Genomic DNA, 11,725 nt, shown 5'->3' on the forward strand with positions numbered 1-11,725 from the left:
ACTAAAAACTTTCCTCCCCTTATAGATTTCATACTCAAAATAACTCTTATTTCTAGATCGTGGGGATATCATTTTGTTTTGGGGTGTACCAATTTAAACATAGCACAAAAATAAACAATTATCATTGGATTGGTACACCCCCAAATAAAATGATACCCGTTAGCAACCTTGTGCTTTTGACCATCCCTACCTGTTTGGGTTTGACTACTTCATTTTTATTTTTTTTACTCATCGGCTCACCCACCTATCTTAAATGTCTCCAGTGGTTGTTGGTCGGGGCCTTTCATTTAGCCAGGCACCCGTAGTAAAAAGTCTTGTGTGGTTCAAGAATCAAAAAGCTAGATTACAGAAAGTCTTCATTATTACTTAATTTTCATAATTTGAAAAGACTAGACGATGTCATAAATCAAATCAATCACACTACTATGCCAGAGAGAGTACATAATCCCCAATATTATATGCCTCTAGTTTTTCATATTGCTCTGAAGCTGTCTGCTGTCTTTCAACGAGGAGTTCAAAATGGCAAGGAAAAATCCTTGTATTATTTTTCTTTTAGAAGACAATTTGTGCTCATTAATTAAGTTGTTCAGCAGGAATATGCGACCATAAATCTTTTGCTTGGGCCGACTGGTCTCACCTGTCCAGGCTGCAGTACCAATAAAGTGGTGTTTTTGTTGCTGCCTCTCTCTGTTTACTTTTCCACTATCAGGAGTATCACCGGTGTGGAAGACCAAAAGCACCTGTATTTCATTACCAAAACTGGTTAGCAGACAAACAACACAAGAGCAGCAGCTGCTTAAAGGATGAAGATGATAAACAGTGGTCAGAAAATTTGCACAACATTTACAATACTCTACTTAGGGTTTAAAAAAAAAAATCCAGAAAAAGCCATGAACAACCATCTTCTTCTTTTGCACAACATGAAACAAGTCATTACCTACATGGTATACCTGGGATCCCGATTGATGGTAAAGTTGTTCTACTCAACAATTCCAATAATGGGGCTCAAATCTATCTTGTTGGAAGTTGTCATGTTTCTAAACAGAGTGCTGAAACTGTCAAGAAGGTGAATCTGCTCTTTCTTTTCCCCTTCAAGTTTAGGGCTTGTTTTTGGTTCAGTTTTATGTTCTTGATAGCAAAATGGGGGAACCCTTTTTTTTCTTTTTTCTTCCACTGAGTACCAATTTTGAAATTGTTGTTCCTAAGCTATGGTTACAAAAGCTTGTTCTACTGTATGTGTATTAGGTTTCTGTTTTCTTGTGGGCAATTTAGCATGTGCATTAGTTTCGACCTTCAGTCCTGATGTTGTTTGTGCTCTTTCATTTGTCATTTGACCCTAATGACAAATTTTCTCCCTTGTAAACCTGATTAACTCTCTTGAATTCCCTATTTTACATTATTGCTTCTTCTGATGCCTTTCAAATGTTATTTGCTAATGCAGTTGTTATTTTGCAATGTAGGTGATCAATTATGTAAGGCCTGATGTAGTTGCGGTAAGTACTAATCATAGTAATTCTAATAGAATCGATTATGTTTTGATTAGTTCACTTGAAAATTTCATTTCATAATATTCGAATTTGGATTTGCGTTCACCGGTTTTGTTTGGGCTATTTCAATTGGAATCTTGGATCTTTATAACCACAAAGTTGAAAGTTTTTTTCTTTTTGGGTATGACATTGACCTTTCAAAGTAGATGGCATGTATTGACATTCTCACCTCGAATGAAATCTTCATCCCATACTGCAGCCAATAAGTTCCGTTTACTGGAGACTCAAAATGGCGAGACAAATGACTATTTTTGTGTTTGAAACCCATTTCCTGAGAACTATATTAGCATCCTTCAATCATATCTAACCAATGGAGTTTATATTTGTTCCTTGAGGTACTAATATTCAGGTAGTAGCTCAAATTGTCTCTACATGCCTTTAGTTCCTTTCCCTGGTCACCTAGATTTATGATGTCCAGTTTGAGTTTCCAGGTGTCGTTGACCAAGACAGTTTGAAGGACTCAACAAAAGTTCTAGCTGCTACAACTTAGCTTTTTGATTGAGAGTTTCTACTTAAATAAGAATACTGATTGAGCTTTATACATTGTCCTAAGTTTCAGCAATGTGGACTTATTTTATTGTGTCTTGTAAGAATTTCTTACTACATATACTCGAGCTTATAACTTGCTTGATTTATTTAAAGGAACAGAACCGCAATGTCTATTTGCAGGCTGAGCTGTGTGAGAAACGTGCCAGGCGGGTAATGAATAAGGAGCAACCTGATGATGATACCTGGTACAAGTTGTTCCGCAAATCCATGAGAGCTCCTGGCGGACTCTGCATGAAGATATATATCTTTATGGGGAGTTTTGGGAAGCGCCGGTTGCACGCATGTGGTATATTCCCAGGCCTGGAGTTCAAGGTAAGAATTGGATAAGCTTTGAAATGCATATGAACTTGTTTATTTCTTAAATTTGTTTTATATGTATGCTTCACATGTCGTCATATTATGACCCTGGCTTTGTTTTCTAGGTTGCTATCGAAGAATCTTCAAGAGTGGGAGCAAGTTGTTTCTACATTGATCAAGATATCAAGGTACTAATCCTTGCTTTCTCTGTTTGGTTCATTATCTTTTCTAGATCCGGAATTATAATTTTATAACTTTATTTGCAGGTTACGTATCAACAGTTATCTAAAGTACCCTCGTTTGACTTGCTTTGGAAAGCATATTGTGATTCTAGAATAAGCGTTCTTACTGACTTCGCATATAGACAATATACAAGATCCTTTGTGCGGAAAATTAGTGGCTATCAGAAAAAATGTTCTCCAGATATTATAAGTTGTCACTCTAGTCTATGTTTTTCTTGAAGTTCCCCTGAGATACATAGTTGAATTATACCATGAAAAGGCATCCAGTTTAAGAAAGAAACACAAGTCTCCTCCTTAACCATATACGTAGTATACATGTGACATTTTCTTCTTGAAGAGGTAACAAAACTAAATTGTTGAATCTACTTTAAATGGCAGTTTAAGGTGATATCTGAAGATGGAGACAAGTTTATGTTTACGAACCTTAGAAGTTTTCAAGGAAAAGTTGTAGCAGTGGTTGGGATGGGTCACATGGATGGAATTGAACTATTGTGGAAGCAGGCGGAGGAGGATGACAATAGCTGTGTCTTTATAACTGTAACTGAGGGTTGCCACGGTAATTTTGCTTTCGCACTCTTTGATTTATTCTTACTTTGAATAGTTTGCACTTTGCAGTATGCTCCAAATATCAGTTAACTGATACCAGACACAAACAGACCTCTCTTTTGTTCTTTAGTTTCAGGATATACTTGCTTTTCCCTAGTCAGTTTGGTACTTTAAATAATTACCATTGGAAGATTGGGAACAATTGCAGACTAAATCAAATTTATGTTTTAATATGGCGCCGTTATCTTTTGTTTAGATACAACAGAACCGTCCATCCTACAAATCAAATTTGCTAATCTATTTTTGACAGTGTTAATAAATCCCATTCCTTCATTTGTATTGGTTGTTTTGTTTTAAGAATGAGTTTTACAGCTCGTGTATTTAATTTGAAACAACCAATGGAAGTTGTAGATTTTGTTTCGAGAATGGAGAACAAAGACGACATGATTCAGTAGTGCTGAACTCTATTGTCTAAGTTCCAATAGAATCACATTACCTTTTCATGATTTTCTAAGATAGAGAATATACTAGTTTTGATCATATTAGTAGGAAGAGATTCGTAGAACGATGAACTGACCAAGTCTATCCTAATATTTCCCGTGTTCAGCTTGCATATGGTCTTATCCTGTAATGTTTGATTAAGAAATGGAGCTGCTGAAATTGTTATTCGCGTAACTGTATTAATGCTCATATTGTTTGGATCTTTTATTGACAGGACATTCAGACTAGGGCGAAAGACCAACTATTGGCAGAAATTTGCAGTATATGTTTCTTGAAATAGGAATGTTAACCATTATGTCAGTTGGGATATAGTTCACAGATATGTTGTTTTTGTATTTGGTCTAAAGAGTTCAAATAAACTCAGGATTTTGCAAGTATTGTTATGTTATTTCGCCAAGCAACCGGCTGTGCTGTTATCATCGTGATGACTGAAGCAAACTGCTGCTTGATAGAGTAGCTTATTTTTATTTATTTTTTGCTAATCGGCTGTCCCCTCCCATCTTAAAAGTAGTGGTTGGCTAGCCATGCACCCGTAGTAAAAACTTTGGTCCGTTGACTGGAATTCAGTAGTAGTAAAAGTAGTTCAAGAATCAAGAAGAAGATAGTAGATTTGAAAAGACTAGACAGATGCCATGGCGTTAATTACTATTGCAAAAGAGAGCACTGTTACAGAAATCAATCATACTAGGGTCATAGACAACTACTACTAGGCTAGAGAGAGTATAACAAAAATGGCAATGAAATATTATTTTTCCTTAGAATTTATTAAGTTTATGGTTATTTGACCTTCAATAGGCATTGCGACATTGTCACCACCTCCACTAACTACAGTACCCCTGTGATGTTGCAGAGGGCGTAGCAAAGAAAGTTGCATGGGCCCACCGAGGTCACCTGCCCTGCTGCAGTACCAACAAAACAAAATGGCGTTTTTGTTGCTGCCTTTCTGTTATTTTTCCGTCTTTCAGAGCATCACATTGGGCGACTAAACCCAAATATTTGGTTTATTAACGAGACATAGTGGGACGGACAATCGATTAAATCCTGACCATTGATTAAATCCTAGACTATATTTGGTCTGGGACCAAGACTAAACCCAAATTTGATCGCGCGGAACCTGAAGGCTACGCCCCACACCAGGCGTACATTTAGTTTACGCCCCACACCAGGCGTGTTTTTAATCTCCGCGCGATTCTTTTGTTTTTCAATTTTGTATGGGGCGGACGTTTACACCTCCGCCCCATAAGATGACTTTGATTCTTTAGTGGGACGGGCGGAGATTTAATCCTCCGCCCCAATATTTTTTTTTTTTTTATAAAACAACGGGCGGACGTATAGTCACACGCCCCACATCAGGCGAATGCACGGTGTTACGCTCGATCAAATTTAGTCTTCCACCCGTAGCGTCACACACCAGACTAAACTCAAATTTGGTCGTTTTTTTTGGTCTTTGATCTTTGGTTATACTTGCACCACTGCAGTTGCTCTCAGGAGTATCACCACTTCACCGGACTAAAAAGCGTATACATTTCTTGCCAAAAACTCATAAACAGACAAACAACACACAAAAGCAGTTTTAATTAAAGGGATGGCGAAGAAGAAGAAGATGATAAACAGTGGGTTTTCAATCTCAGAAATTTGCCATGTCTTCTTCTTCTAAGCTGCTTAGGGTTTTTTAAAAAAAAAATCCAGAAAAAGCCATGAACAACAACCATCTTCTTCTACTGCACAAGATGAAACCCATTATCAACATGGTATTCCTACTGATGGTAAAGTTGTTCTGCTCAACAATTCCAGCAATGGGGCTCAAATCTATCTAATTGGAACTCTTCATGGTTCTAACCAGAGTGCTGAAATTTTCAAGTCGGTGAGTCTGCTCTTTCTTTTCCCCTTCAAGTTTCGGTTCTGATTAATGTTCTTGATAGCAAAAAGGGGTACCCTTTTTTTTTTCACTGAGTACCAATATTGAATTTGTTGTACAAATGTAATATGCCTGTGTTGAACTGCACTCATCTGAGTAGTCTCTGAAGTTCCTTAGTTATGGGTAAAAATTCTTTCTGATTAGACTGATTGTCTCTGCTATATGGGTATGTATCTCTTTTTGCATTTTCTTGTGGGTGATTTGGCTTAGACATTAGGTCCTGATATTATTATGGTTGTGCTCTTTTATTGTGTCTCCTCATGAAAATACAACAACATTGATCTTTTCGTGGTCTATCTTAATGACAAATGTTCTCCCTTCTGAAGCTGATTAACTCTCTTGAATTCCCAATTTTACCTACTTATACTGTAATGCCTTTCAAATGTTACTTGCTAATCCAGTTGTTACGTTGCAATGTAGGTGATAGAAAATGTCAAGCCTGGTATAGTTGCGGTAGGTGACGCTCCTTATAGTTATTTCGTGTACAATTGGTCATGTTTTAATTAGTTCCATTGAAGATTTAATTTCACAATATTCTTGTTGAACGAGTTTGGCTTTGCGTTCACCAGTTTTGTTTGGGCTATTTCAATTGGAATCTTGGATATTTATTTATAACCAGAAAATTGAAAGTTTTTTTTTTTGTTGGTATGACATTGACCTTTCACAGTAGATGGCATGAAGTTCCCTTTATTGGAGACTCAAAATGGCAGACAAATGACTATATTACATTTGAAACCCACATTTCGTTAGAACAATCTTAGCATCCTTCAATCATATCTAACCAATAGGGTTTATATTTGTTCCTTAAGGTACTAATATTCAGGGAGTAACTCAAATTGCCTCAATATGCCTTTAGTTCCTTGGATTTATGATGTCCAGATTGAGTTTCCAGGGGTCGTTGACCCTGACAGTTCCAAGGATTCAACAAAAGTCCTAGCTGCTACAATTGTCCTAACTTTCAGCAAGGGAACTTCGTGGTGGACTTATTTTACTTGTGTCTTGTAAAAATTTCTACTGCACATACTCGAGCTTATAACTTGTTTGATTTTTTTTAAAGGAACTGAACTGTAATGTCTATTGTGCAGGTTGAGCTGTGCGAGAAACGTGTGGGGGCCATGAATAAGCAGCAACCTGATGATGATACCTGGTACAAGTTGTTCCGCAAATCCATGAGAGCTCCAGGTGGACTGTCCATGAAGATTTATAAGTTTATGCTGAGTTGTCGGAGGCGCCGGTTGAACGCATATGGTATAATTCCAGCCCTGGAGTTCAAGGTAAGAATTGGATAAGCTTTGAAATGCATATGAACTTGTTTATTTCTTAAATTTGTTTTATATGTATCGCATGTTGTCATATTATAACCCTGGCTTTGTTTTCCAGGTTTCAATGGAAGAGTCTGCTAGAGTGGGAGCAAGTTATTTCTACATTGATCAAGATATTAATGTACTAATCCTTACTTTCTTGTTTTCACTTAGGTTCATTATCCTTCCTAAATCTGGAATTATAAATTTATAACTTTATTTGCAGGTTACGCATGAACAGTTATCTAAAGTACCCTCATTTGACTTGCTTTGGAAAGCATATCGTGAATCTAGATTAAGTGTTGATACTGAATTCGCAGATGAAAAACATACAAGATCCTCTGTGCGGGAAAGTAGTGGCAAACAGAAAACACGTTGTCCAGATATTGTAAGCTATTAGTCTAGTCTATGCTTTTCTTGAAGTTCCCCAGAGATACGTAGTTGAATTATACCATGAAAAGGCATCCAGTTTAAGAAATAAACACAAGTTTCTCCTCTACCGTATACGGGACCAACCGACCAATGTCATTTCATTTTGCTTTTCTTCTTGCAGTACAGTATACAGTAGTTTATGTTTGACGTTTTCCTCTTGAAGAGAGAACAAAACTAAATTGTTGAATCTACTTAAAATGGCAGGCTAAGGTGATGATTGAAGATAGAGACAATTTTATGTTTACAAACCTTAGAAATTTTCAAGGAAAAGTTGTTGCTGTGGTTGGGATGGCACACATGGATGGAATTGAACTATTGTGGAAGCGAGTGGAGGAGGAAGACGCTAGCAAATCGCCCGTTATATCTGAAATTGAGGGTTAGCCATGGTAATTTCGCTTTCATACTCCGTGATTTATTTATACTTTGAATAGTTTGCACCTTGCAGTATGCTGCGTATATCAGTTGACTGATGCTAGACTCAAACATACCTTGTTTTTTCTAGTCAGTTTGGTACCTTGGATAAATACCATTGGAAGATTGGAAACAGTTGTGCACTATAAGAAAACCTATCCCTTGTATTTCATATGCCGTCATTTTCATCTATTGGATACAACAGAACCGGTGATCTGACAACTGGATTTGTTCATTCATTCTTGATAACTTTAGTAAATCCCATCTCATCATTTATAACAACCGATCAATGTTAAATGGGTTTTGCTTGTCTTATTTGAAAAATACACTTTAAAACAATCAATCCAAGTTGTGGATTTTGTTTGACGTAACAGTCTGAGAATGGAGGACAAAGGCAACATTAGTCGGCGAAGCTGGACTCTAAGATCCAATATATCGCCTTACTTTTTCATGTTCTTCTACAAGACTGGAACACAGAACATACCAGTTTTAGCTCAGAATGACGATTTATGGTGCTGATATATTTAGGGAGAGATTCATAGAAAAGATGAAAGAAAAAAGGTGCCTTTCAATTTTCTGTGTCAAATGGGTTAAGAAAAAACCTGCTTATAATTTATCGGCTTGCATATTGTCTACCCGGTGATAGATAGTTATTATAAAAGCTGCTGGATTGGTATTCATGTAACTATCAGTACCTAATTTGGCTTGATCTTTTATTGACAGGACATTCAGGGTACAAATTGTTGAGGAAAAGCTGCAGCCAAATGTTTCTTCAAACATGATTTTTGTAGAATCTATCGAACCTTAGGACACTAGACATTTTTGTATAAGCTTTACAGAGTTCAAACAGTTGCAATTCAAAATGATATGTTCGACAATGAAACTCAGGAATCAGGATAAGTCTTGTTTGAAGATTTTGTGAGTATTGTTTTTGTTTTTTCTTTTAAGCAAGCAATCGGCTGTGCTACTACCTCATCAGGCTTTTACGAGTTAACAATTTTAAGCCATCACCATGACTATTTGTGGCTGTGATGCCAACCTCAACCGATCTTTCTTATAAAACTGATTTAGCATGCAAATGTGATGTATGAGCAGGGCCGTCCCAGCAGTCGGTCTATTTGAGCCAAATGCGTCGATGCTTTAAATTTGCTCAAGAGTGTTTTCTGATGTGATTGGTCTCGGTCCCACGGAGTCGACAGAGGACTCTTGTTAATGGTCTTGTCAAAACACAAATCATTATACCCCACCGGGGGAAACGTATCTATCTGTAGAAAACTTTTTGGCTACATTTTGTTTCCACTGCTGAGTCGCTGACTGCCCCAAATACCGTGACTTTTTCGGACTGTTTTTTATTTTATTGACTAGTGACAAAACCCCTCCTGATACAAAAAAACGGGTCATATTATTTTTAACAAATAAAAACCATTTCAAATAAATTTGGGACAAAAACCCCGGTTCAAATAAATTTTTTAAAATTCAGTTTTTATTTGATTTCTAAATTCCAAAACTGACCTTCATATATAAAAACACTTTCATAGGAAAGTTTGGCGGAAGAAAACAGTAAAAACGATATTTGTTCTCTCTGAATCAAAACAAATCAGATTTATGATTCTTCTTTCCTAGTTTTCTTCGTTTTTTTTCAGTTCCAGATCTCGTTTCGATTCAAAGATTCGTCATCGTCTTCTCCCAATTTCAATTCAAAGATTCAGAGAGCAATTTTAGATTTGATTGAAGAACCGGAAGAGAAGCTACAAGTTTTGAGATCTATTTGTTTGAGATATGTAGAATTATCCAATTCAGTTGTTTATTCGAAGAAGAGAAGATAAACGTAGCTGTTTTATTCGAGATCTGGTTGCAATTCAGTTTAGCTGAAATCATATTTCCGCTTTTCAAGTTGAAATTGAATCTCAAATTGAAGAATCCAGTTGAACAATCAATCAACTTCGTGTTGATGATCTTCGTCTTCATATTAATCTGTGTGTAGTATTCAGATTGTTCATCAAGGAATCAATCAACTTTCAGGTATTCAATTCTCTTTTTTGTGTTGATTTTTGATTTGTTTTTGTGAATTTGCTAGTCACTCTTATCGAATAAACTGAATTGATGTTAGCATATGATTTTTTATGTTTGTGTTGATGTTCTTATGAAGGATTCCATCTCTTTGGAACTGTTTTTCAATTTTTTGTTGTTGTTGATATTCACATCTAGTGAAACTGTTTTTGGTTTCATTATTTTGTTCTGTAGATTATGGATTATGTTCTCGCAGTTGTATGTTACAAAGAAGATTGTTTAAATTTTCGTATTTGCCTCCAAAAGTCTTTTGCTAATTTGAAGACTAGTATATGCTCAAGTTGGTGTGAATTCTCTCCTCCTTCTATGGAAATTTTTCACATGGTCGATGATCAGCAAAAGGTCAGTCATTCTGATTTTGATCTTCAATCTTTGGCTCTATTTAGTCTGTATAATACAGAAGGAATTATGCAGTTACACGTAAGTCACAAAGCTGAGTGTTCTGGTTTAATAAGTTCAGGAATTATAGCTTTTGATGACCAGCCACGGAGTTCTGGAATTATACCTTTTGAGAAGCCACGAATTGATTATGATGTTCCAGATAAAATTAAGGAACCGTTGAAGTCTGCTCACTGGTTACATCTTTTTCAAGGAGTTGAACAGTTGTTTCCGGGAGGTGTTCAACAAGTTCGTTGTGATTTACAGAAGTATCACGCAACAGCTGGTTATGAATTCAAGGCATATAGGAATGAGAAGTTGAGGATTGGTGCATGTTGTGCATAAGAAAGAGGAGAAATGCAACTGGCATTTATATGCTGTGTCTGTTGATGGTGTTGTAGGAAGTCCTTTTATTATTAAGGAACTAAATAATCAACATACTTGTGTTGGTGGATTTGTTAACAGACCACATATATCGAAGAAAATAGTTAGTAGCTTGATTATTGATGAAATTAAACAGGATCCTAATAAGAAAACTAAGCATATTATGGAACAGTTTACGAGAGAATATGGCTTTGACATTAGTCGTTATTATGCATACTTAGGGAAGAAGCATGCACTGAAAACTACATGGGGATAGAACGAGAAATCTTTTATGTTCTTGAACTGGTATAAAAACAAGTTGATTGAAACCAATCCTGGATCTTACGTGGTTTTGGAAGTTGAAGAAGGGACTCAAAAATTTCAGAGGATGTTTATCTGTTTTGAAGCTTGTAGTCGCGGATTCAATTTCTGTCCTCCTGTATTATTCGTTGATGCGGCTCACTTGAAAAGCAAGTACCTTGGTCATATGATGGCAGCAACAGGTCTAACCGGAAATGATGGTAAGGTTTTCATCATTTTTTTATGTTGGTTTCATCATTTTTATTTTTGGTTTTATCATTTTTATGTTTGGTTTCATCATTTTTATTTTTGGTTTCACTATTTTTATGTTTGGTTTTCATAGCATCTTATGCTTGTGTTATGTTTTTTGTTCATGTTATAGAAATCTACCCTCTTTCTTATGGTGTGGTTTCATCGTAGAATGAAGCGAACTGGAAACGGTTTTTGGATAATTTGAAGAAAGTCCTTTCTCCTTTGCGACCAAATCTTACTTTTGTGAGTGATCGAGGTATTGGATTGGTAACTCAAATTCCTGTTGTATTTCTTGAGGCTTTTCATGGTTGGTGCTACTGGCATATGGAATGCAATATCAATACATGCTTACAAAAGAATTCCAAGGTTTATAACAAATATGTATTGGGACTGTTTAAGAAATGTGCGTATGCTTCTACTCATAAAGAATTTACAGAGAATTGGGTTAAGTTGAGGAAGATTGAAAATCAAAAGTTACAAGACTATCTAAGTAGAGCTCCTGTTGATAAATGAGCAAGTTTTTTCTTCAAGGGTAGACGATATGGTAGGTTGTGTTCAAATATTGTTGAGAGTTTCAACGGTTCGGTTGTTGAAGAGAGAGAGAATCCTATAGCCATC

General features: G+C 36.3%; 1 protein-coding gene across 1 annotated transcript; it reads left to right on the top strand.

Moving 5' to 3' along the window:
• Positions 1 to 5,267: 5,267 nt before the first annotated feature.
• Positions 5,268 to 8,591, top strand: LOC113292458 (traB domain-containing protein-like). Its single transcript, XM_026541455.1, has 8 exons — positions 5,268 to 5,295; positions 5,413 to 5,546; positions 6,021 to 6,053; positions 6,686 to 6,874; positions 6,981 to 7,043; positions 7,128 to 7,289; positions 7,538 to 7,719; positions 8,468 to 8,591. The coding sequence occupies exons 1-7, from the start codon at positions 5,268 to 5,270 to the stop codon at positions 7,712 to 7,714; spliced, it is 786 nt and encodes a 261-aa protein (XP_026397240.1). The 3' UTR covers positions 7,715 to 7,719; positions 8,468 to 8,591.
• Positions 8,592 to 11,725: the final 3,134 nt, after the last annotated feature.

Source organism: Papaver somniferum, chromosome 1, assembly GCF_003573695.1.
Source record: "Papaver somniferum cultivar HN1 chromosome 1, ASM357369v1, whole genome shotgun sequence".
NCBI lineage: Eukaryota > Viridiplantae > Streptophyta > Magnoliopsida > Ranunculales > Papaveraceae > Papaver > Papaver somniferum.